We start from the raw sequence: 26,097 nt of genomic DNA, 5'->3' as shown, positions 1-26,097 counted from the left end.
GAAACGCCAGGCAGCTCCCGGCCAAGAACAAAAGAGAGCAGGCGGCGGGCGTCCTCGGAGTAGGAGCTCCCACCCGCCGGGCACTGGCTTCGCTGCTGCGGGAGGACGCACCCACTAGCAGCCCGCGGAGCAAGTCAGGCGGCGCGCGCGGTTTCTCCGAGAAAGCCGGCCGTGCACCTAGGAATTAACCGGCCGGCGCGCAAGGGGAGGGAAGCGGGGCGGGCGAGGGGTGGAGGGGGGAATGCTGAGCGCGCGCGAGAACAATAATAAGATCGTGTTTGCGGTCGCTGCCCGAGGAGGAATTCGGAGGAGGCGCGAGGCCCGGAGCTCGCACGGAACCCAGAAGCTCGGCGGGGAGGCGGCGGCTGCATGAGGCTGGCGACGCGGCTCCTGTGAGCAGCGCGCGGCGGTAGCAGCAGCAGCGGGACTCGGCGCGGCCGGACGCCGGCTCCCCTCCCCCGCAGCCGGGCGGGGATCTGTCAGGCCTGCGGTGCCCCCCCGCCCACCGCTCGCCGCTCTCCCTCGTCGGAGCGGCCGGCTCGAGGCCCGCAGGGAGCGCGGCGCGGTCCGTCGTCCCGCGGAGGGGCGGCCTCCCGGCATCTTAGCGGCGACCAAGGACCAGCGGCCAGGGGAACGACCGGGATGGCGCGTCCGCGGCCCCGCGAGTACAAAGCGGGAGACCTGGTCTTCGCCAAGATGAAGGGCTACCCGCACTGGCCCGCCCGGGTGAGTACGGCGGCCGCGCGCGCGGGCCTGCCCGCCCACCATTTTCCCTTCATGATGGCGCGCCCGCCCCCTTTCCCCATCACCTCGGCTCGAGCCCGCCTCGCGGCTGGCCGCCGCCTGGGCTGAGCCGCGAGCCGCGCTGTGCACCGGGCTCCGGGCCGAGGCGAAGGTTCCGGGCTGCGCCCTCGCCGGCTCGGCGGCCATCCTGACGCCCACGTTCGAAGGCGGGTCCAGCCGGACAGGCCCGACGTCGCCTTCCTCATGGAAGCCGGCGGGGACCGGGAAGCGGGCCCGGGGTGGAGGCGCCGGCTCCCAGCGTGGTCCTGGCTATACGCCCTGCCCCGGGCGAACGTCGAGGCAGGTAGGAAAGCAAAAGGCTGTCCCCCGGCCGGCGAGAGCCGGTGACGGTCAGTCCTAGAAAGGGGTTAGTCGTGCGGGGGCCAGCGGCAGCCTCGTGGCAGCAATCTTCCATCTCAGAGCATCCTTCATCTTGCAGACTTGTTGAGTGTTTCCTGGGCGCGATTCCCTGTGCCCCACCTGCCCTCTCATTGTCCATTGCCTCCCTGCTGCCCTGATTCTTAGAAACTGACAGCAGATAGCCTGTCACTGGCTGGTGAGTGTGAGGAGCTCCTTGTGCCTTTTCACCTCCATATTTGTTTTAGTCGGTTCCCGAACCTTATTCTTGGCCTCGAACCAAACCCACGACAGCTCTCTTCTTCCTAAATAGCAAGACTGTCGCTAGGTTTTCTCTAGAAAGCATCTGCATTTAATACACAGCATTCAGTATTTTTATTATGCTCCCTGACTGAGGAAGAATCCCCACCGCGTGTGTGTGCGCCTTATGTTGAAAAAAGTCAATCACTTTTTACCTTTAATTTGTCTAAAATTAATACTTGGCAGTTGGCTGTCTGAAATAAATATAGGTAAAGGATAGTTAAGGCAGTTTGGAGACAATGTTGGTATTCTTGAGGAACAAAAATAGTCAAGGGGAAAGCTGACAAAAATTGGAAGCGTGAACTCATGTGTTGTGTGGTAATGAAGTGAAGATAAGAAGACCAAGGGGAAAATACACCCATTCACACAAGGAAGTGACATCAAGAGGGGCAGGCTGAAATTCAGTGAAGTTGAGGTAATGGACAGACATAATCATTCTGAAATCGTTTGTTTTGGCATGGTTTTAAAATGGAAAGGATATTGGGCCAGGAACTTAGGGATCTGGAGAGTGGTTCAGGCACTGTCAGGAACTAATCATTTTAACTGCCTGCACCTCCGTTTCTGTAACTTTAAAATAACTGTCCCTAGGATTCCTTCCAACACTAAGAACCTCAGGCGTCAAGAGGAAAAAACAGTCTTACTCAGATTCCACTCGGATGTGATAAGTTCTGCATGTATGAGCTCCAAGTCCTTAAGTAAGGCAAAGTTTCAAAGTCGAATTATTGGTTGTTGTTTTGTTTGCTTGCTTTAATCTTACAAAATAGTGTATAATACTTGAAGGGCAAGATTTGCGACTTTAGGGGTCTTTTGGGGAATCCCTGTGTGTATTGTGTGTATTTGTCAAGCAAATAAACAGCTCTGTGAGGTTGTATGTGTATATCTAAAAGTGAAAGGTCACAGCCATGCCATAGAATCTTGCCATGGAAAAGTATCTTCTGAGGGCCAAAAGGAAAATACAATGTCATTAACAAACTGCTGTCACAGGTTGCCCACCTGTGGTAATTAGTGAAACAGAACTGCTTACAAAAGTATTTCTAGTTGTATGAAAAAATTCCTAGAAGGTATAACTCCAAACCGATATAAAAAGAGAAACGAGAAAGCGAAAGCCATTAGGTTTTCAGATGCATGGAAGAAAAGTCCGTGTGTTCAATTTTACCTTCTTTTTTTCTTTTCTCTATCTTCTTTTTTTTTTCTTCTGTAGCTGAGGACCAAACCAAGGGTCTTGCTCTACCACTGAGCTAAATCCCCAACCCCTACATTTACCTTTAAGGAAAGACCTAAGGGTCACAAAAACCTATAGCAACATTTTGCATTTTCCAAGGGAAGGTAAAGGTGAGGAGAAAAGAGTGTTTTGAGGCCTTCTCTTGATTGCATATGTTCTCATTTTCATCCCAGTTTTATGCAGCATTATCCCTCCTTTTATACCTGCTGCTACTTATTTGCCTTTCCAGTACTTTCACCTTATATAAAAGCTAGCAATATGTGAGGCCCCAGAGAATCAAACCTGAGATGGGAAGATAAGGTGGGTTTTTTTTCATACTGTAGGAAGGAGCTTTTGAAATCAAGCCAGAGCTGGTCCATACAGGAATGGAAGCATAATTTCCTTGCTTCTGAGGAACATTTGTGGTTCAGGGAAGCACCTTGTGAGGAATGTGGGTCAAGAGGATGCATAGGAAAAGTTGGATTCCACTCCTGGCGGGCCTTGCTGCTTAGTGGTCTGGCTCTACTTGGATAATCTCTTCTGCATTTCAAGTTAGTAATAGTTCTCACTGCGGGGCTTTATTAGTCTCCTTATCTGTGCTTTCATTTACTACACTCCAAAAGTCTACTTTATTGTTTCCCTTTACCTAATTTATAAGTTGAACTTTTTCATAATTATATGCATTTCAGGAAGAAAACCAATTTCATAGGATTTTGTACTGCCTCATTTTCGATATTCACTGTGAATCTTGAAGCATACCGAGATGACAAGGAGCTACTATACCAAAGCAATGTGCTCGAGGAAATGTCTCTATTTTTTCCTTTATAACTTTATAACGTACATTGTACCATTATACCATTTTAAGTTCATATCTGGCTGTTTTCAGCTCTTTCATAAATGTGTTATTTTCTCAATATCTTACCATGAAAAATAATAAGAGAAGTTCAGTTATACAGTGAACATCCATGTATCTTTCACCTAGATTTGTGTCAATTATACTGTAGTATCACATATCTGTTCACATATCAATCAATCCTTTTATCCAGATAGCAGTCTACCTTACTTTTTCTTTTTGATTTTTCGAGACAGGGTTTCTCGGTGTAGCCCTGGCTGTCCTGGAACTCACTCTGTAGACCAGGCTGGCCTCGAACTCAGAAATCCGCCTGCCTGTGCCTCCCAAGTGCTGGGATTAAAGGCGTGCGCCACCACCGCCTGGCTACAGTCTACCTTAATTTGATATATTTCAATGTATGGTGTAGACATTATTATAATTTACTCTTAAGACAATTAAAAATGCTTGTCATTAACTGTATGTCAACATATTTAATGAATCTTTTTTTCTTATGAGGCAAAATTTACATAGAAGGAAACTTAAATGTACATTCACTAAATTTGACCAAAATATATGCTAGACTATATGTGACACAATAAAAATATCTACCAAGATATAAATTAGTTGCAGTGACTACGAAATTTCTCTTGTGTCTCTTCCCGGCAGATCTGTCTTCCTCCCTTTTCTCCCACCATTTATCTGTGTTATTTTAACATTAAATAGCAACTATTTCTTTGTTGTATATGGTTTTAAAAACTAGTTCATTTGTGTATAGGGATTTGCTAGCTTAATACTAAAAAAAAAAAATATGTACACAAGGATCTGACTTTTGATTGAGTTATCCTGTTGGTAAAATTGGAGCATACATCTCTAATACATGTAAATTTATCATAAAATATAATACATATATAAAATATAATACATCCTTTTACTTTATGCTACTACTATGTACCTTGTAAAATAAACACCAAAATGATCCAAAGGGGATGAAGTAAGAATATTTTATGGTTCAGATGTTTTATTGTCAAAGTATTAACAGTAATGTATTAAATCCATATTTTTAAGCCTTAGTTTTTAGAATATTTTTGGCCTGTACTTTGTGGGACTCAATTGGCCTTGTAGTTTTTAATCTTCTAAAGAGGATTTTTGTTTTGTTTTGTTTTGTTTTTCTGGGTTTTTTTTTTTAGATTACACTTGCCAATTGAGCCATTTTTGAAAGTCGCTTGCTTGTATTCATTAGCATTACCTGTGTAGAACTTTCTTAGTCATTTGTCTGTTTGGTGAAAGGTAGTGGAATTAAATATTCCATAATTCTGTCCAACCAAGCTCTCACAACTGTAAATGACAGTGAGCCTAAGGTAAATAAGTACAACTGCCCTGAGTAAGGACATTAGTGGTCATTCATATATTCAATGACAATGACACTTCTTAGATTAAAAAAAATTAAAATAGAAAGTGTCTTCTTCCCACACACCCACCCCATTCACCTTGTGTGTGTCTTATGAGCACTCTATGTTACTGAGTACAGAGTATAGCCTCAAAGCTTTTGTGCTTCAACTGAAGAGCTTTGTAAAATTGGAAAACTTTATATGATGGACTTCAGTGGAAAATCATGTGCTTTGCAGTCCCTAGTTCTCCCCTCTGCCCCAAGTTATTTTCAGGCATGTTAGCCCATGCCTTTAGTCCTACTACTCAGGAGGCTACCACAGGAGGATGGCTCGAGTTCAGAAAGCTCAAGGACAGACTGGGTAACATAGTGAGACACACACCTCCTCCCCATCTCAAAATTTCAGTGAATATATTTTTATATAAACTCTTTTTTGTTTTGTTTTGTTTTTTCAAGACAGGGTTTCTCTGTGTAGCCCTGGCTGTCCTGGAACTCACTCTGTAGACCAGGCTGGCCTCGAACTCAGAAATCCGCCTGCCTCTGCCTCCCAAGTGCTGGGATTAAAGGTGTGCAACACCACAGTCCGGCTTTATATAAACTCTTAAACACTGTTCATAAGTAATTAATATACTCACCTTCAAAATCTGGCTTTATCTGCTGAAATTGAATACACACCTACTTTGTGGACTAGCAGTCTGTTGTCTCAGAACCAAGAAAAGATAAATGTTTATGTCCAGCACAAGGTCTAAAAGTGTCTGTACAAGCAGCATATTCATAATAGACTATAGAGACAACCCAATGCCCCTCAGAGGAGACTTCTACAGTGTCAAGTATTACTGATACTGATACCCACAAAAAATATAAAGGTGAGCCAAAGAAAGCAGGCATGACAGTATACTGAGTAGAAACCTATTTATATAATGTTCAGAAACAAACAAAGCTCCTGTGCCTTCATCTCCTGGTGCTGGATAAGCCAGAGCTCACAGAAAGCGTGTCTAACTGTACTGTAATGGAATTCTGTCTTAATTTTTAGAAACATGTTTCGGGGTAGTATATGGTATTGCAGCCTCTCTCACACATTTTATATGAGGTGAGGAAGCAGAAAGTGTCCTATAAGCTACATAGATTAGATTTCACCATTTTTTTTATATAAAAACAATCAACATGTATTTATTTAATATACATTGTAAGGGTTCAAGCAGACTTAATTTAAAAAAAAAAACAAACAAAACAAAAATAACACAGCTTAGAAATCAAGGAGAAAGGACAGACAGTCTAAGAAAAAAAAGACAACACAGAAGAGAGGTGGACAGCGTGCATCAGGGCTCTTGGCTGGAGACCTGCTTTGAGTAGGTTTCTTGCAGGTACTTCTTAAATGCTGTGGGGTTTTTCCAGAGCTCTGCAGCATGTGTGTTCAAAGGGCTATCGATGTTGGGTTCTCCTAGCAGGCTCTGGATAGAGAGCAGGATGGTCCTGACGTCATACAGTGCAGACCACTTCTCCTTGAGGATGTCCAGGCAGATGTTGCCCTGGGTGTCCACGTTGGGGTGGTAGCAGGGGGTGAGGAACTTCACTGTGGGGGCGTTGTAAGGGTAGCCACTGGGGAACTCTAGGGAGAGCTTATACCTCAGGTCTTCGTATACAGTGCCGGCTGCTCCATGGATGGTCCCCACCCATTTGAACAGGTTGTCTGATTCAGGGAAGGCGGAAATTCCTTTGTCACCAGACATCATAAGGGTCATCAGCTCCTGCTGTAGCCTCTTACCCACAGGGCCCCGGGCGGCGCCCCCGCAGGGCTCGGCTCCTTTTCGAACGGCGGCAACGCTGGCAGCAGCTGGGTCGCGGTTTTGCGAGGCCATCCTAGAAGTGCTGGCACCAAGACAGGAGTGTGGAGACCAAAGGGCAACTGTCAGATTTCACCATTTTTATTGTTCAGTGTTTTGTTTTCCTTTTACTGCTGGAGATTTAGCCCAATGGTAATGCTCACTTAGCAATGTGAAGGCCTAAGTTCATCCCGAGGCGTTGGAAAACAGAAAAAAGAAGGTTTCATTTGCCACTTTACAACTTTCTCTCAGGTCTCCTTTCAGTTCTGGTTTCAGCTGCGTTTCTTTACTCACATTTGTCTTTCTGTTCCTTTCTTACTGAATCACTTAGGGTCATGTTTTGGATCTGTCTCAACCTCTGTCACTTGATAGAACTTTACAGAAAAGCATTTACCTTACCCTTCTGTATTGCTTGAAGTTCTGAACTCTTACTTAACTTTTGTTGGGTATTTATTCTGCGTAGAGCACAATACTAGGTGTGATTTAAAATTTAGATTAAATTTGTCGCACAGTAAAGCCATAAATATAAAGTATTTTTATCCCCTTTACTAGTATAAACATTTGAAACATTTTGGTTCCTTACCAAACCCTGTCCAGGCGGTGTTGGCCATGCATTTGTTTGCCTCTGGCAGAAAATACTAGTGTATAAGCCTTCCTCTCTGAAAGCAGGCCACACATTTTCAAGAATTTAAGTTTATGTAAATCACTGCATAAAGGAAGGTATCTATAGTGTTCACTATTTATGCATGAGTCCAGATAAGTTATCTTCAGGTAGAAAACAGCACAAGCCTCTTCCCCAAGGGGCTGCGTTGACCTTGCCAAGAAATAGGTGGGTTGTCTCATTCTTTTACATGAACTGAGAGCAAATAGGCTACTTAAACCCTTAATACCAATCTGTGCATTAATTCTTTGATGTACAATCTCTACTCTTATGATACTGTTTATAATTCTTTTGGACAGTGACTGATAGTTTAGAACTGTATACAGTTTGATTAGAAGTGTCCATGAGTATCAAAGCAGAATAGGCTAGTTACCAGGAGATCATTTTCTATTGTTAAGAGTACCCAAAGGTTAAACAAGAATCTGGTCGGCTTGGTGTGGTTACTGGCTTAGGCCTTTCTGATCACATCAAGCATGCTACTGGGAACACGATCTCCAGGTTGTCAACTGTCATTGGTAAAATAGGTAAAAAAAAGTATAAGAAGGTGAAGATGTAGCCCAGCAGTGATGGCGCATGCCTTAAATTCCAGCACTCAGAAGGCAGAGGCACTCAGGAGGCAGAGGCAAACATCTACAGAGCAAGTTCCAGGACAGTCAGGACTACACAGAGGAACCCTGTTTTGAAAAACAAACAAACAGGGCTGGTGAGATGGCTCAGTGGTTAAGAGCACTGACTGCTCTCCTAGAGGTCATGAGTTCAAATCCCAGCAACCACATGGTGGCTCACAACCATCTGCAATGAGATCTGATGCCCTCATATGGGTGTCTGAAGACAGCTACAGTGTACTTACATATAATAGATTTTAAAAAAATGAAGTGGGAACAAAAATTAAAAAAAAGAAAAACAAACAAACAAAAATATATGTGAAAATCATTTAGGGTAGTTTTGTTTGTGAATATAATTATTTTAAACCAGGCTTAATTTTGTGTGCCTTTTAATTACTACTTTTTAAATTATTCATCTTTATTATATTTTATAAACACCAGTAGACTTTTAAAAAATACTAATGTCCTTCACAATAAGTAGAAATGCTATTTATAAAAGACTATTTTAGCCAGGCGGTGGTGGCGCACGCCTTTAATCCCAGCACTTGGGAGGCACAGGCAGGCGGATTTCTGAGTTTGAGGCCAGCCTGGTCTACAGAGTGAGTTCCAGGACAGCCAGGGCTACACAGAGAAACCCTGTCTCGAAAAACCAAAAAAAAAAAAAAAGAGTATTTTAAAGGCAAATTACTAGTAGCCTTTTCATCTGAAATGTTTGACTCAATACTATAAACTATTTGTACTATTATCAACTTTTTAAAAAGAAAATAGATTGAATTTTATATTGTAGGTGCTAGTTTCTCCTAGTAAAATGTTGTATTATACAAATAATATTCATTGTAGAAGGATTAATATCACTGTATCTAGTTATAACCAACCTGAATATACACTTAGAATGGTTATAAATTATAATAGTTCCTGTTATACAACACAGGTTATTTCCATTTATAACTGTATTACAAGACTCAGCAACATTCTAAATCCTTATTTTATTTGACGAACCTCTAGAAATTCTATTTCTGAGTCAAGGGATGTGTATGCATTTTAGAGCTCTGGATTTATATTACTAAAATCGCTTTAACAGCGAAGCTTTGACTCCCACATGTTTATTAGCAAAAAAAATGAATACCTGTTTTCCTTCTAATTAATTAAAAATAAATAACTTGACTTTTTAAGTGTCTAGCATGCATAAGGCTCTAGGTTCTATCTTTAGCACCAATAAATAAATCTGTCAATTTAACGAACGCTCACATGTACCTGAATCAAGTTATTTAATTATGGTTAACTATCTCTGAAAGTATATATATTACATTTTTTTGATAATAGGATAAGGTAAATATACTTTTTACTCCAAGACTTATCTTAAATGCACTAAGGATTGCCCAATTAATGAATATCTTATTTTTATTATTGTTTTAAAACAGAGTCTCCTATTTTCCAGGCTGACCTCGAATCCATTATGAAATAATAAATGACTTTAAACTTCTGCTCTTTCCATTGTAAACCTTCTGAGTACTAGACTATGGACATGCATTACCATATTCAGTCATAGAGTGCTGGGAGTCAAACCCAGGGCCTCAGGATTTCTAAGCAAACACTCTGCCATCTTTCGTGATCCCTGACTGTTAAGAATGACTCAAGAGAGTGAGTGAGTCATTAGATTAGATGTGACATTAGATTAGATGAAAGGACTGAAGAAACATTTTAAATCTGTAAGAAGATCAGATAGATAGATAGATAGATAGATAGATAGATAGATAGATAGATAGTCAGTCCCAGTGTCTATGAAGCTGACAATCTTAAATCATAGAACATTCATTATTATAGTGGTTTGTATTATATTTCTCTAGCCCATATCTTTAAAAGCCCTTTTATTTAAGGAAATATAAAAATAAATAAGGTAGTAGTTATGTGTTTAGACAAATTAGAGAACTATTAAAATCAATTCTGAGTTAGTTGCACAGTATTATTTATTTAGGTGAAGATTTCAAAACCTGCATGTGTAAGAGAACAAGTACTCTCTGAACATCAGGTAGGCTAATTAAGAGTATTTAATTTGCTAGAGCCTTTATGTTAAGTTGTAAGACTATTAGCCAGTGTAGTTTCTACCAGTTTACTGCATTCCTGATCTCTTCCCTGCCCAAATACGAATTGATTACAGTTAGTCTGGTAAATAACTATATGATTACAGAGAACCACATAGAAGGAAAGGAAGAAAGAAGAAAGGAAAAGAAAGATAAATTCAAACCTGCAGGATAGCATTTTCCGGATACTGAGGAAGCCAAGCATCTGTTCTACCACTGTTTAGGTTTACTAGGTTGGGCATACCTTTTACAACAAGAAGAATGATAACATCTCAATCTTTTTCCTAGGGATTTAATTCCTATTAAATTATGCATGAAAGAACTATTAAGTGACTATTCAGTTACCTCCTAAGAGCTCCTAACTCTCTACTTGGTAATGAAAAAAAAAAAAGGATAGTAAAAATCTCAGTAAATGTTTTATATGGCTTGATGAGTATGTTTTTCAACAATTTCCTTGTGATTTTATAATAATCATTTTGGCATTAGGTTCTGGGAATTAATTGTGGGGCCTTCCTATTGTAAGATTTTCAAGTGCAATGAACCATTTCTAGAGATTCCACATAGCTTCAGAATTTGGGGGGGGGCAAGACATATGGCCATTTTGGTGTACAAGTGGGTCAGTGACTGAACAAATGAACCTTTCTGTTTGGTCACTGGGACTTGAACTCCATAAAAATGCTGATCATAGTTTAAGGCCACCGAAAGTGAGGTCCAGTTTCCACAGAATGCTAGAGTCAGCGATGGCAACAATGTTTTTTGTGTGGCCACTAGAAAGTTCTTGATAACACAGTAGTAGTTTCTAATGCAAAATATGCTCAAGATTAAAGTTATTAAACGTTTGGTTCAGTAGTGCTTAGCACATTTAAAAATAAGCTTTACAGAAGATTGAAAAAATTATGTAGGTAGGAATGTCAGAAAATAACTCAGCTTTAGAACACGCCTTTTTTGATTCTGAGGTAGAAACCTTGTACTAATGACATCTTTAATTTTAAAGGAAATGTATATCTAGTGGGAACAATATTATAAATTCTCAGTGAGTTTTGAATTCACATGTTGAATTGATTGAAAATGAAGTTTCTCTATACATGTCTTTTACTTTCAATATGAGACCAACTGTTGCCAAACAAAGTAAAACTTCATTGGACTGCTGTATGATTAACTCACTGATTTTGAAGATGTAGACTCTAAAAATGAGTAATTGCTGCTTCACTTAGGGTGGGTTTTTGCTTTGTTTGTTTTTGCTATATTCCCTAGGAAAAACTAAATGCTATTTTCTAGCACACAACACACTAGAAGTTTTCCCAATCCATACTTTCTACATGAGATGCAGCCTGATAGTTTTATATTTAATTTGATGTAAGGTTCAGTTAAGTACCAGTAAATCAGTTTTTACTAATTTAGAAACACTGTTTTGTTCTGTTAGGCAAATGGGGAGTTAATCTATTGTGTGTTATATGTGTTTATATGGAATAATTGTTAGGTTTTAAGAATAATAATGATTTACTAACATTTCCTGATTTGTGTATTTTAATAAAACTAAAGTCTTATATCAAAGTCATAAATAGAACAAATGAAATTGATATTGTGTTAGATATTTTAATCATCCAGGCCTAAATATTCCATGTTCTCAAAGGGCTTTAAAATACAAGCCAAAACTTTTCTACTTTCCTCTTCTTTCTAATTTTTTTACTGTAATATATCTGTAACTACCTCAAAGCTGTTATAATTTTATGCATAGCACTTGTTAAGGGTAAAAAGTACTATGTATTTACTAATTGCTATTTATGCAGTCTTACTATGTAACATTCCTTGGCTAATATTGAGGCTCTGGAATTTGCTTGGGTTTACAGTGCTACACTGTTAAAGTGTCAGACCATCTGTGACTAAGGATGAAAACTTTTGTTATGTTCACAAAATACAAGTTTGTGGAATACAGATAGTGGAAGTTCAGTTCCCAGAAGTTACCCTCTTACCTCTATAAGCACTAGAGCAGTCACACACAAAGTAAGTAAACATGTGGGGAGAAATGTTTAAAGGAGAAAATTTGAAGCATTTATATAGTATTTGTGGGCCACTAATCAGCACAGAAGCCCTATATAATAAATATTTTTATCCCTCCTTTTACAGATGGAAAAGAACTAAAGTCTAGAGAGATTCTAAGTATCTCCCCTAAAAGTTGCCCAAATATAGCAATTGATATACTGAAAACTGTCTCTAGTACTTACTTTAAACTATCCAGTCAATTGTGTGTTTATATCTGGCAATGCAAGTTTATTCATCTTTTCATTCAAAAGCTATTGAGCGCCTGTACACTGGTCTAGAGGCAGGGTTTATATGTGTGGAATCTGACAAAGACCCTGTCTTCAGGCATTGATTAAATAGTTGAAGAGATGGTGTGTGCTACCAAGTATGCAGAGTACAGAGTAGATGTTTCTATGTTACATAGAATATTCTGAGAAGAGCCCTTTAATAAAATAGCATTTAAATACAGACCCTTAGAGAAAGATCACTAAATCCTGAATGAGCCTATTTTTACATTTTGTTCCATTGCTTATTCCCTTCCTGCAGGCAGTTTTGAAACCTTTAATAAAAAGTTAAATGGTGCTACTTTCTGAAATGTAGGGTTTAAGATTTATTGTTTTAGAGAAGATAAGAAAATTTAAATGTATTAATCTAGGCAACCAACTAAGTTGCTTGGATTACACTCAGTTGATGGAACGTGCTTTGCTAAAGTTGATGCTCTTATTTATCTGTGTAACAGAAGGAGGATGTGAAGGTAAATGAAGTCACTCTGGTTTTGACAATTAGAAATCATGGTACAATACACGTACTATAAAACCATCGTATCTATATCATGTTTGCTACAGGATTTTGCTATTATTAGAGAACAGTGTTCAAGGTTGCAAAGAAAAAGACCACATTCCAATTGAAGAGTCTCAACAAGGCAAAACTTGACTCTTAATCAAGAGGTTATGCCACTCACAAAAGATGAAGAGCAAAGGGGTTCAGGAAGTGCACCTAAAGTTTATTCTTTTTTTAATTTTTTATTGGATATTTTATTTATATTCAGATATAATCCCCTTTCCCCATTTCCCCCACCACCCAGGAACCCCCTATCCCATCCCTGCTCCTCCTGCTTCTATGAGGATACGCCCCCAGCCATCCTCACACTCCCACAATTTCCCCCACACTGGGGCATCCAGCCTTCACTGGACCAAGGACTTCCTTACCCATCTATGCCTGACAATGTCATCCTCCCCTACGTATACAGCTATTGGCTGGAGTCCAGTCTCACAGTCTTTTCACAATTGGCTAGGTTTAAAAGACTCCACATAAAAGAAATAGAGAAAGCTGGTTGAGGTGTGCCACTTAATTTACATTTAAGTTCTGAGAATACAGCATGACCTTTATGTAAACAAAGGTTTTGCCCGGTGGAAGTGTTTTTAAAATTTGCATTAAAGTCTTACCAGATAGGGGAGATAAAAAGACTTGAATTCCTTGTCGGAAACACAAATTTTATACTGTTTGATAGAAAAATTCATATTTAATGTTTTTTATACTATGTGGCTCAGGCCTAGAACTTTTATAGAGCACGTACCAGCTTAATAACCACATACAAGTGAATGGTTTAGTAATGTAATATCACTTTCATCTATCTTTAGATACAGAACTTACTTCCTCCTATAAAAATGAAACTCTTATGTCCATGTAACAGTAACTCTCCATTTCCTACCTGCTAACCCCTGCAACAGTCTCTAGGTGTGTGATTTGTCTAGGCATCTTACATAAGAAGAATTATATATTATATATACTTTGAGACTGGCTTATTTCACTTACCATAATGTTCTCACGATTTTTCCATGTTGTGTCGGAATTCTCTTCTCTTTTAAAGACCAAATAATATTCGTTTGTGTGAGTGAAGAGTTGGAGTCCTAGCACAGAGGCCAGATTCTAGTGAGGGCTAGTAGGTATGGCCACTTACCCTGCAAAACCAAATAGAGGTTTCTTACCCATGAATGTAATTTATTTACTTCTCTGTTTATTTAGGCCTTTAAATGTCTTTATAATTTTCTGCACATCTATATTAAATGCATTTTTGTCTTGTTATAATTTTTGTTCATATTATGTGTGTTTAATTTATATTTTCTTTTTGTTTCTAGTCTTTGAAGTGTACCTAAAAATAAGAGATGACCAAGGCAAAAAGTTTCTAAACAATATCAAAATGATGGCAAATGATGGGGCTTTATGATAGCAAAACATAGAAATTTTCAAAGAGTAATTAAAGATAAAGTAAGATAGTTTAGACTCAGAAAAAGTGAATTCAGAAGCCAGTCCACAGATGATGCAGTCCACAGTAGGTGACAACTGTGGGATTACAGATGGGGGAGTGTTTTAAAGTGATGCTGGCATGCTTAGTTAGCCATGTGCATCGCTTCAGAGTTTTATTTTCTTTTATTTTTATTGACAAATAACCAGAAGAGTTTAAACAGCATTTGTTTTTGTTCACAGCTTTAGATGCTTCGTAGTCATCTAGTTCTGTCCCTTGAGCCTCAGGGGAGTAGAGCGTCAGAGTGAAGGAGCGTGCTAGAACAGCACTCTGCTCACTCATTGCTCTTGTAGCCCAGAAGCAAGGGGGGGTAGCAATGTGGGGACCAGGACAAGTTAATCCCCTTCAAAGCCATGCCTCCAGTTACCCACCTCCTCTAGCTAGCCTACAGTTCCACTAGCCCCCAATGGTTAATTTGTTAATTAGGTCAGAGCCTCATAATCTAATCATCTCTGAGAATGCCCTCACAAGCATACCCAGAGAAGTTCTTTATTAATTTACTAGGCATATTTAATCTTAATCAAGTAGACAAGATTAATATCTCATCAAATGTTCAGATGAGTTAACTGTCATAACATCTGCGTAAAACCAAACATCTATTTTTACACCATATACAAACGTCAGGTGAAAGTGTGACGAGCAAAGCTGCATGAACATCCATTTTATTAAAGAAATACATAATGGCTGTAAGTTTATAAAAGTGCTCACAGGCAAACATGGAGACAAAATATGGGACAGAAACTTAAGGAGGGGCCGTCTGGAGACCATTCCACCTGGGTATCCATCTCATGTGCAGCCACCAAAGGTAGACGCTGATGTGGATGTCAGGAAGTGCATGCTGACAGGAGCCTGATATAGCTGTGTCCTTAGAGGTCTGCCAGAGTCTGACATATTCAGAGGCAGATGCTCACAGCTAACCATTGAACTGATCGTGAGGTTCCCAATGGAGGAGTTAGAGAGAAGACTGAAGGAGCTGAAAGAGTTTGCAGCCCCATGAGGAGAGCAACAATACCAACTCCCCAGGGTCTAAATCACCAGCCTGGGAGCACATAGGGAGGGACCCATGTCTCCAGCTGTATATGTAGGGGAGAATGGCTTTGTCAGGCATAGGTGGGAGAGGACATCCTTGATCCTGTGAAGGCTGGACACCGAGTGTGGAGGAATTCAAGGGTGGGGAGGTGGTAGTAGGGGGGAAGGTGGGGGCACATCCTCATAGAAGCAGGAAGAGAGGTGATGGGATGGGGGTTCCTGGGGAGGTGGGATAAGGAGATAACATCTGAAATGTAAATATAATATCCAAGAAAAAAAGAAAAATAAATAAAGAAAGAAAGAAATAAAAGTGCTCACAGAAATGCAAATTAGTATCACTGTAGGAATGCCAGAAATTAAGACATTTGTAAGTATCATAAACTGCTGATGGTGTAACTCAAAAGAAATTCTTTAACACAACTGATGGACTGTGTAAGGGTCCAGCCACTTTGGAAAACAATTTATTTTGAAGTAGAATTCAATTGTGAAGTAGAATGTTGCATGCTTTCTGAATCAGCATCTATAATTTCCATGACACATATATTCCTGCTTCTAGAGGACTAGGAATGTAGCTTAGTTGGTAGAATGAAACACACACACACACGCACGCACGCACGCACGCACGCACGCACGCACGCACGCACGCGAGTTATTAGACTGGCTTATAGGCTGTTGTCCAAATATTCAATAATGGATTTTTCCCAGTAGGCCAAGGATACAGTAGTTGTTCAGTCTTTGAGACAGGATGTCTCAGCAGTCTCAAAGTGGTGCTAGAGTCTCCAAGGAGTCTATGTTCAAATCCCAACGAAGTAGCTTCTAATACTAGTGAAGGAACGCCTCACCAGCAGGATAGATGAATTTGCCTGTGAGAGTGTGGGCAACTGGTCAAAAAGCAAAGCTTCCTTCTTTCATGTCTGGGCTGCCACCAAAAGATGTGGTCCAGATTTAGGATAGGCCTTCGTACCTCAGATAATCTAATCAGTTCCACAGATGTGTCCAGTTTCTTGGCTGATACGGGATCAGACGTAGTCAGTTAACAAACAAGATTAGCTATCACACTACACATTGTCTGCATGCTAGAGATTAAATGCTGAATGGTATGAAAATGTTTCTGTCCTTGTGAGCCGTTTTCGTTAGAAGGGACTTATGGATGAGCCAGCAAGCAGAATCACCTGTAATTTAATATAACCATAAGAGAGCAGGAGATGAAGCAAGCTAAGGAGGGTGCTTGTGATGTAATGCTGAGATGAGGACGGGAGAGGGAGTGTGTGTGTCTGCATAACAAAGGGAAGGGCTCTCTGCAAATGCCAGTGAGATTTTATTATTCATTGGGAGAAATCCACTGAAGGAAAAAGTGACAGTGAAGTTGGAATAGTCAGGAAGGAGTAAGTAGATGAGTGGGGCTCATACAGATTCTCCTTTTGGTAAAAAGACACAGGAGAAGAGTTCTGCAAGGTAGACAAAAAAGCCTTAATATGTAGGCTTTTAGATTTCTTGGCCTGTTGAGAATTTTGTAACTGGTAAAAAGTCATTGGGGAATTTTGAGCAGGCAGTGGCAATCTGATTTATATTAAGGGACTGAAGAGTTGAATGCTAGGTGGGGAGGGTAAGGATTGGGGATGTTGAATGAAAGGGCCCTTTTAGGAGGCGTGTAGACGTGTGGGCCTTAGCTGACTGACAAGGACTAGGAGAATGATGAACTTGGAAAGAAGGGGCTAGTGTAAAGGCGTTTCTTAGCAACATAATTGGAAGGAATTAGTGATGACGAAGGTGTAATGCCTTTGAAGAACATTACATCAACAAGGGTCTTCCCAGTGTCTGGTGGAGACAGCCGAGTAGACAGTGATGCCGTTTACTTATGCGGTGATCAGCTCACAGTTTTTAGGACAACCTCAGTAAGTGATCAGAGACTTAAAAACTCTGGCATTTAGGTACTTACAAATGAGACTCATCAACTTATAGATGACATTTAAAGCCATGAAGATCACAAATAGATTAAGTGAAAATAGAGGCAACTCATGAGAAGAGGTAGTTTGTGTGGAGAGAGAAGAGACAGAGACAGATTTAAGTGATTGATTGATTGATATCCTGGAATTCAAAAAAAAAGAAAATGTCTCCAAAGACATTGACTGTCTTGGGAACACTATGTACTAAGGAAATAACAAATGTAGGGTTAAGATATGGCAGAGAATGATAAAAAAGACAATTCTGTAGGGAAATGAAAAAACTGATATGTGCAGGAAATTTCCTGAAGGGCAAATTATAATGTTATAATGGCCAGTAAAGCTATGAACACATGTTTAACCTCCCTATCAATCAAAAATGCAAATTTAAAAGAAAAATAACACCCAAATGCTATCAAAGATGGTAAAGGGGGCCATTTTTATATTTCGGTGGAAATGTGAGTTACTACAGCCCTGTTGAAAACATTTTATCTATGACCCAGCAAAGTCCTACCAACCTGTTCCATTGAGATTGTTACATAAATGTACGGTGAAAGGCCCTAAAGAGCAAGGTACATGCCCATCTCTTAGGGAAAGGTGAATATTCTATAATCATTCTATTATTAGTCATTTAAAAAGTTAACTGGTCCATGCCAATTTTAAGAATTTTCATAATGAAGAGAATTTTATAGAATAAAATTCCTTCTGTTTCTTTGTGTGTGAGAAGTATCACAGGCACCACTCCTCCCACACACCTCCCCCCAAACCAGCCCAACACTGTCTAAAACATTTGCTTATGGTTATGTGTGTGGAGATGGAGAACAGCAGACTTTGTTGTAAATAGTATTTACCTGGAGTGAGCAAGTCTAGAAGATAGGAGAGTAAGCCTGTCTCTACAAAGAGAAAGGAGCTCCGTGATCAAACATGCCCCATTATGTAGTGTGGGTGCACACATGTAGAAGATGCAGACAGATACCCATCACAGTTACCATCTCAGGGATAACTAATTTTAAAGATAAAGTACTAGTTGATAGGTATTCACTACCTCTTTATTAACCTATCAATGTTGCTTTAGATGGAAAAAATCTTTACATTGGTCAAGATTCAATTCATATTATTTTAGTTGTGAGAAATATACAGAAATGTTATGTTATGCTTTTTTTGTTGTTTTGTTTTTTGTTTTGTTTTGTTTTGTTTTTTCGAGACAGGGTTTCTCTGTGTAGCCCTGGCTGTCCTGGAACTCACTCTGTAGACCAGGCTAGCCTCGAACTCTTGAACTCAGAAATCCGCCTGCCTCTGACTCCCAAGTGCTGGGATTATATGTTATGCTTTTTACTAATGTTTATTTCTGTTTATTTTGTTACTTTCACTTTCCATTTTTAACTATCCCCTTTATTTTGGGTATAAACTAAATAATATGAGACTAATAACAAACATTGGAACAGTTTAATAGTTAAATTCACAAATAACTAACAGTACTTAATTGAGTGTAAATTTTGAACCTAATTATCTGATATCCTCTACTGTTAAACGTTTGTTCAGTAGACATAATAACATACTGTTAGGTTTTAGAGAAGAAATATGTAAATTATTATTTACTTTTAATTTTTGAATGGAAGTGAACTAATAGCTGGCAGTGTGTTGAGTACCTGTGTGTTTGCTAACTACCATTCATAAAATGTTATATCTAATCTTGTCAGTTTTCTCTTATGTCTTTAATTTGGTGTTGAGCTATTAATTCAACTGATAAGACTTAATGTGTTTTCTTACTTTGCTCTGTTGAAGCTATGTTTTGTCACTACTTATGTGATGCTGGCCTTTTCTCTGGCACCTTGAGTAAGGTCTGCTAATGAAAAGTCCTGAAGTCAGTTCTAGTTTAACACATACAAATCAATAATTAATATTGTCAATTCTGTGTAATGATTGATAACTTTGAATTTTATGTTCAGCCAATTCTCCTGTCTAAAGTAATTTATCCCTGCCTCCTATTACAATTGGTGAGGAATCAGCTAATATTTCTGACCTTGCCTATCTTACAGACCCCTTTCCCCCACGTCCTTACTAGCCATATTCTTCAGCCTTAGTCACCTCAGTGGAAATGAGGTAGGAATGGCAGGAAAGTTTTGTGGGTTTGTTTAGGTACAGAGTGTTGAGCTCTGGGCTTTCTATGTGCTAAAGTCCTCTGCTGTTGAAAGTTCTTACTTACACTTGACTAACAACTGGTGAGCTGGTGTTTCTGCTGCCTGGACTTGGCAGCTCTTTAAAGCTAATTCTTTGCTTGTGGATTCTTTGCAATTTCTTCTTAATTACTCCCTAATTGTCTTTATTTTACTTACTAATCTGTTATAATATGTTACCATTCCAAATTAAATACCTTCATAATAACATACTACTCTAAAATGTAGTAGTTTAAAACAGCACACATCATTTAATAGTGTCTGTAGATGTGGTTCCTTTGGCTCTGCGTCTTGAGAAGAGCAGTTACCTTAAGGTGCGATATAGGATGGACCACTTGTGAGACACATGAACAGTTGGAAGGGTTCAGGTCTTCTTGGTCTGTTGACCTAAGGAGTTCTTTTTTTTTTTTCTTGTCATTTGTTTGTTTGTCTGTCTGTTTGTTTTTCAAGACAGGGTTTCTATGTGTAGTCCTGGCTGTTCTGGAACTTGCTTTGTAGTCTAGGCTGCTCTCAAACTCAGATCCACCTGCCTCTACCTCCCTAGTGCTGGGATTAAATGTATGCACCACCACTGCCACCAAGCTAGGAGTTCACATCTTCATAGCTCTTAGACAGAGGTTGTCCTGTACTCTATGCCTTGCAGGGTTAAAATATCAGTTCATAGCACAACAAAAGTCATTGTCTGATTAACCATAGAAGTGACATCTTGTCATGTTTGTCGTGTTTTACTCATTACTAGTGTATAGCTACAGCTAGCCTGTACTGTAGCTACAGCCTGTACTGTAGCTACAGCTAGCCTGTACTGTAGCTACAGCTAGCCTGTACTGTAGGAAGGAGATTTTACACAAAACAATGGCTGTCAGGCATGGCTATCACTAGGCACCATTCTTTAAATTTAATTTTGTTTTTTTACTTATTCACTTTACATCCTACTCATTCCCTCCCTCCCAGTCACTCCTTCCCACAATCCTTCCCCTACCTCACCTCCCCTTCTCCTCTGGGCTGGTGAGAGCCTCTCTGGGTATCCCCCCCAACCCTGGCACTTCAAGTCTCTGTGAGGCTCTCCCACTGAGGCCAGACAAGGCAGCCCAGCTGAAGAACATGGTCCATGTACAGGTAACAGCTTTTGGGATAGCCCCGGCTCCAGTTGTTCAGGACCCACATGAAGACCAAGCTGCACATCTGCTACATATGTGGGGAGGCCTACCTCCAGCCTGTGTGTGTTTTTTGGTTGGTAGTTCAGACTGAGAGCCCCAAGGATCCAGGTTAATTGAATCTATTGGTTTCCTGTGGAGTTCTTATCTCCTTTGGGGACCACAATCCTTCCTCCTGTTCTTCCATTAGCATCCCCAAGCTCCATCTGCTGTTCGGCTGTGAGTGTCTGCATCTGTCTGAGTCAGCTGCTGGGTGGAGCCTCTCAGAAGACAGCCATGCTAGACTTCTGTCTGCAAGCATAATAGACTACCATTAATAGTGTCAGGGATTGGTGCTTGCCTGTGAGATAGGTCTCAAGTTAGGCAGGTTATTGGTTGGCCATTCCCTCAGTCTCCACTTCCTCCCCTGTGCCTGCATTTCTTGTAGACAGGATAAATTTTGAGTTGAAAGTTTTGTGAATGGGTTGGTGTCTCTGTTGCTCCACTGGGGTTCCTGCCTGTCTACAGGGGGTAGCCTCTTCTGGTTTCATAGCCCCAATATTGTGAATCACAGCTAAAGTTACCCCCCACCCCCATTGGTTCTTGGCACCTCTCTTATCTCAGGTCTCTGTCTTGTACTAGGCACCATTTTTAAAGCAACCTACAATTCTCATACCAACAACATTCCTGGGATTATCTCGTTTTTATTTCCTTAATATAAATTAATGTACATCTTCTTGGTGATCTTTTTCCTGGTCATCGTCTGGTACTATCAACTTTTTTCCCTCCCTGCAGTCTCCACCTTACCTGCAGGTGGCCCTCTTGAACAGGAGTTTAGAGATCCTATACTGCCTCTTTCAGGTGAACCATGAGTCTGACATTATTTGCAGGTATTCCTGGCAGTCTCCCTTGATTTCATGCTGCCGTCAGAATAACCAAATGATTCTGTCTGTAGCCTCTCTCAAAGATTTCACAGATTTAAGTCATCTAAAAATCTAGAAGACATACCTCGAGCTCCCAAGGGACCTTTCTATAGGTTGAAGTCCTTGGGAAAAGAGAGAGTCCCAGCATACCAGAATCTTCTCCAGCTCTTTTCCTCTCACCCTTTCTGTTTGTTACATAGAGTAAAATATACATGGATTTTGACTCCATTCTTGCTCAGTGGGTGATTATTCACTTCTTTTTTGGAATATACTATCTTTTTATTTTGGATCTTCAGCTAAAACTGGCACTCAGGTAGCTTTGTGTTGACGTCCTGACCTGTGATGTTTGCCGCCTTGCAGCTCTTTGATTTGGGACCGGTTACCCTCAATATCACTATCAAGGAAAGTGGTTGCTAACTAATTTATTAACCCAGACCCTGACACCTGATGAAGAGAAGGGGGCAGGTTAGTAAAGATTGGGGAGGGAGAGCAGGGTGAGAAGAAAGCACTAAACATCTTATTTTAGATTATGATAAATACTGTGTTTGGGGGATAATTTAACTGCTCATAGAATTTTAAATGAGGTGTTTAAGTTACAATTTACAGGAAAAAAAGATACATATAAAAAAGACTGGTGTTTAAATGGTGCATCATAAGTTATTTTTATTTAGACTAGTAAAATCCAACAGTATAGCCCTTATAAAAGACTGACTTAACAAAGAGAGTAGAAAGCAAAAAAGAAGTCCCAAATTGGAAAGGTGTATTTAGATAAAACAAAAAGATGACAGTATTTATGTGACACCAAAAGTGGGGGGTGCAAATTGTCACATAGCTTGCAACCTGGGTTTACAAGTGTTTCAAATAATTAACTTCATGTGCTCATCTTTAGTCAAAATTTTTAATGAGAAGGCACTGGAAAATCAGAATTAGGTTCTTTCCCTTATTAAAATATACTGTAGAAAATCTTGACTATGGTTAGGAAATTTTTGGATAAGAACCTGCTAAGAATTCTGCCGGGGTACCTGGAAAAGAGAAGGTTAAAGTTTCTAGAAATAAAGATTCTTTTTAAAAATTTATACTAAACTATAATAAAACAGAACCTAACACATAAGGATTGTGTTAGCAAGCAAAGGAAAAGGGTCTGAGAGAAGGCACAAGAAAGAGACCCACTCATTTACACTCATAGGAATTCATAAAAACCTAAACTGGAAACCATAATATATACTCAAAGGACCTGGTGCAAACCTGTGCATGCCGTGCGTTCTGCCTCAGTCTTTGTGAGTTCACATGAGCTTTAACATTTTGATTTAGAGTACTTGTTCTCCTGGTGTCCTCCACCTCCTCTGGCTCTTACATTCTTTCTGCCTCCTCTTCCTCAGGGTTTCCTGAACCCTAAAGGGAGGGATTTGATGGAGACATCCTGTTTAGGGTTGAAGTGTTCCAAGGTCTCTCACTCTCTCATGTCTGCCTGTGGGTCTCTGTATTTGTTTCCATCTGTGGCAGGAGGAAGCTTCTCTTATGGTGGCTGAGCAAGGCCCTGGTGTACCAGTATAGCAGAATATCATTAACGTTAGGTTTCAAACCTAAGACAAATGATGGAGATGCCTATTTAACATACCATACTGGACCTGACCACCAGGTTCTCCCTGTAATTCCCCAGTCCTTACATGTATAGGGCCCTTGTGGCTGGCATGCCCTGCCCTCTACCCTGAACTCTCCAGCCCAGAGAGCTAGGCTGCTCTTTCTTATGTATTCCAACCATTTAGTTTACCTGCTTGTTCTCGTTGTACCTTTGGGCCTCCTGGCTGCTGCACGTGGATCCTTTCTCCCCTCTTCCTTCCAGTCCTCCCCTCCCTACATGGCACAGCCCACTCTAATCACGTCCACTCTGAGCTCTCCCGGATATGTCTGCCTCTGACTATGCGCTCCCTTCTCTCTACAGTAAACCTTCATCATATCCAGGAACAGTCATGTCCTTTCTTTTCCTTTTTGTTTCTTTTTTTCGTTCAGTTAGGAGTCACTTTGTTGCATATATCAGTTGGTTTCACCCTAGGTCCCCAGGCTATCTAGTCTCAGGTCTGGTCACCCAAGGAGTGAATATGGGTTCCATATTATGGAGTGGGCCTTAAATCAAATCAGATATTGGTTGGTTGTGTCTACAATCTTTGTGCCACCATTGCCCTACCATATTTTACAGGCAGGACATCATTATTAGGTTTTGTGGCTGGGTTGGTGTTTACATTTCTTTTATTTTTTTCCCCATAAAATGACATTATTTTATGTATCCATAGTAACATTACTATTCTTAAGTTACTAATTTTATAAAACGTTACATTTCTTATAGTAGCATGCAAAGACTTGTGCCAAAGACACTAGAACACTGAACTTAAGGCTTAGGCACCAGTTCAACTTCTCCATGTTCAGTGAATTATGTAGGTGTGTCTTCAGCAATGAGGTCTTGCCATCAGTTTGTGGAAAGCAACTTGTAATCTTAGCAACAGCCTGGGCCACTTGGAGATTCTCACAGGACGCCTTTGGCCAACAACTTAGATGTAACCAAATCCTGGTACTGGAAGCTTCATTTGGTGACAAGAGATGTCCAGTTAGGGCTCTGTCCCCCATTATTTGGCAATTTATATCACTTTCATATATTTAAATATTCCAGGAAGCTTCTACTCTATAAACTTTCATACACTACCCCTTAGATGGCTCTTAATGTTAGCTCTCTCCCCCATTCCTTCTCTCATCCCCTTCTGTCTCCCCACTTGATCCACCCTGTTTTTAGCTCCTTTCCCCCATCCTAACTATGTATTCTTTTCACTTTTCCTAGTGAGACTTGTCTCCTCTAGTCCTTTACTTTATAACTAACCTGATTCTTCTGATTGTAGCTTGGTTATCATTCACTTAACAACTAATATCCACTAATAAGCAAATGCACATCATATTTGTCTTTCTGAGTCTGAGATATCTCACAGTGATTTTTCTTTTTTTTAGTTCTATTTATTTGCCTAGAATTTTCACGATGCCACTTTTTTAACAGCTGAGTAATACTCCAATTTGTAAATGTACCACATTCTCTTCATCCATTTCTCTGTTGAGGGACATCTAAGTTACTTATAATTCCCGGATACTTTGGATAGAGCAGCAATGAACATGTTTGAGCAAATGTCTCTGTAGGAGGAAAAAGTGTCCTTTGAGTCTATATAACCAAGACTGGTATAGCTGAATCTTAAGGTAGATGGATTCCCATATTCCTGGTGAACGGCCACACTGATTTTCATAGTGGCTGTACAAGTTTGCCCTTTCATTAGCAATGGGTGAGTGTTTCTCTTACTCTACATCCTCGCTGGCATGAACTGTCACTTGTTTGATTGATCTTAGTCATTCTGAGGGGTGTAAGATGAAATCTCCAAGTTTTGATTTACATTTCCTAGTGTGCTGGCTAGCTTTATGTCAACTTGACAGAAGCTAGAATTATCTGAAAGGAGGGACCCTCAATTGAGAAAATGTTTCCATAAGATCAAGCTTAATTAGTGACTGACAGGGAAGGGCCCTCCTCATTGTGGGGTAGTGGTATTCTTAGGGTGGTGGCCCTGGGATGTATAAGAAAGCAAGCCAATAAGTAGCAGCCTTGCATGCCTTCTGAATCAGCTCCTGCCTCCAGGCTCCTGCCGTTTGAGTGCCTTCCTGCCTTCCTTTGATGATGCACAGTGATACGGAAGTGATAAACCCTTCCTCCCCAGTCTGCTCCGATGATGGTTTCTTCACAGTAGTAATCCTAACTAAGGCAGCTGAGGGTGCCAAACATGTCATTAAGCGTTTCTCAGCCATTTGAATTTCTTCTTTTGAGAATCCTGTTTAGATCAGTACCCCATTTTTAATTGGGTTACTTATTTTCTTGATATCTAGGTTTTTTATTTCTTTATATACTTTGGATATTAACTCTCTATCAGATGTGTAGTTGGTAAAAATCTTTTCCAATTCTGTAGGCTATCGCTTTGTCTGAATGACAGTATCCTCTGCTGGCCAGAAGCTTCTCAGCTTCATGAAGTCCTATTTAAAACAAGCTTGCATTGATACATTTTTTTCAACCTTGGATTTTTATATCTTAAATACAAAAAGCCTTAAGAGGACTTTCATGTGAATATAAACACTGTAGCACATCTACAAGAGCCACAGGCAAACAAGTCTTACAGTATGTGTCAAAATGGCCTGGCGACTTCTTAAAACATTGATTCCTGGGGACTGTAGTCCTGTGTTCTTTATTGTCTAGTACCTAAAATATGTGTTGATAAGCTCCAAGATTGTTTACAGTCAGGCAGACTAATTTTGGAATATGTTATAATTAGAAAATCTGGTCATAAAATTTTTTGATTTTCAGAAATAAACTTGATGCAATTTTTTGCACTCTGAAATGGCTTGTTTTGATCTTTAGGGTGTGATTAAAACAGCAGCAGTAAAGAAATACAAGAAATTCTCTATTTATGTAATGACAATTATAGGCCTCTGATAGAAAGATTTATTTTTACAAATTA

The 26,097-nt window shown here is 40.1% G+C and overlaps 2 protein-coding genes across 2 annotated transcripts in view; one reads left to right on the top strand and one right to left on the bottom strand.

Moving 5' to 3' along the window:
* Positions 1-235: 235 nt before the first annotated feature.
* The window catches only part of Hdgfl3 (HDGF like 3), a 54,435-nt gene continuing 28,573 nt past the window's right edge, over positions 236-26,097 (top strand). Inside the window, exon 1 of the mRNA XM_028754765.1 lies at positions 236-726. Within this exon, the coding sequence (XP_028610598.1) occupies positions 643-726 (84 nt within the window). The 5' untranslated portion in view covers positions 236-642. The remainder of the gene's footprint in view (positions 727-26,097) is intronic.
* Positions 6,085-6,719, bottom strand: LOC114610270 (ubiquitin-conjugating enzyme E2 C). The gene has a single exon (XM_028754766.1). The coding sequence runs from the start codon at positions 6,717-6,719 to the stop codon at positions 6,180-6,182; it is 540 nt and encodes a 179-aa protein (XP_028610599.1). The 3' UTR covers positions 6,085-6,179.

This window comes from Grammomys surdaster, unplaced genomic scaffold, assembly GCF_004785775.1.
Source record: "Grammomys surdaster isolate TR1022 unplaced genomic scaffold, NIH_TR_1.0 126036, whole genome shotgun sequence".
Lineage (NCBI taxonomy): Eukaryota > Metazoa > Chordata > Mammalia > Rodentia > Muridae > Grammomys > Grammomys surdaster.
This window is presented reverse-complemented; position numbering and strand designations above follow the sequence as displayed.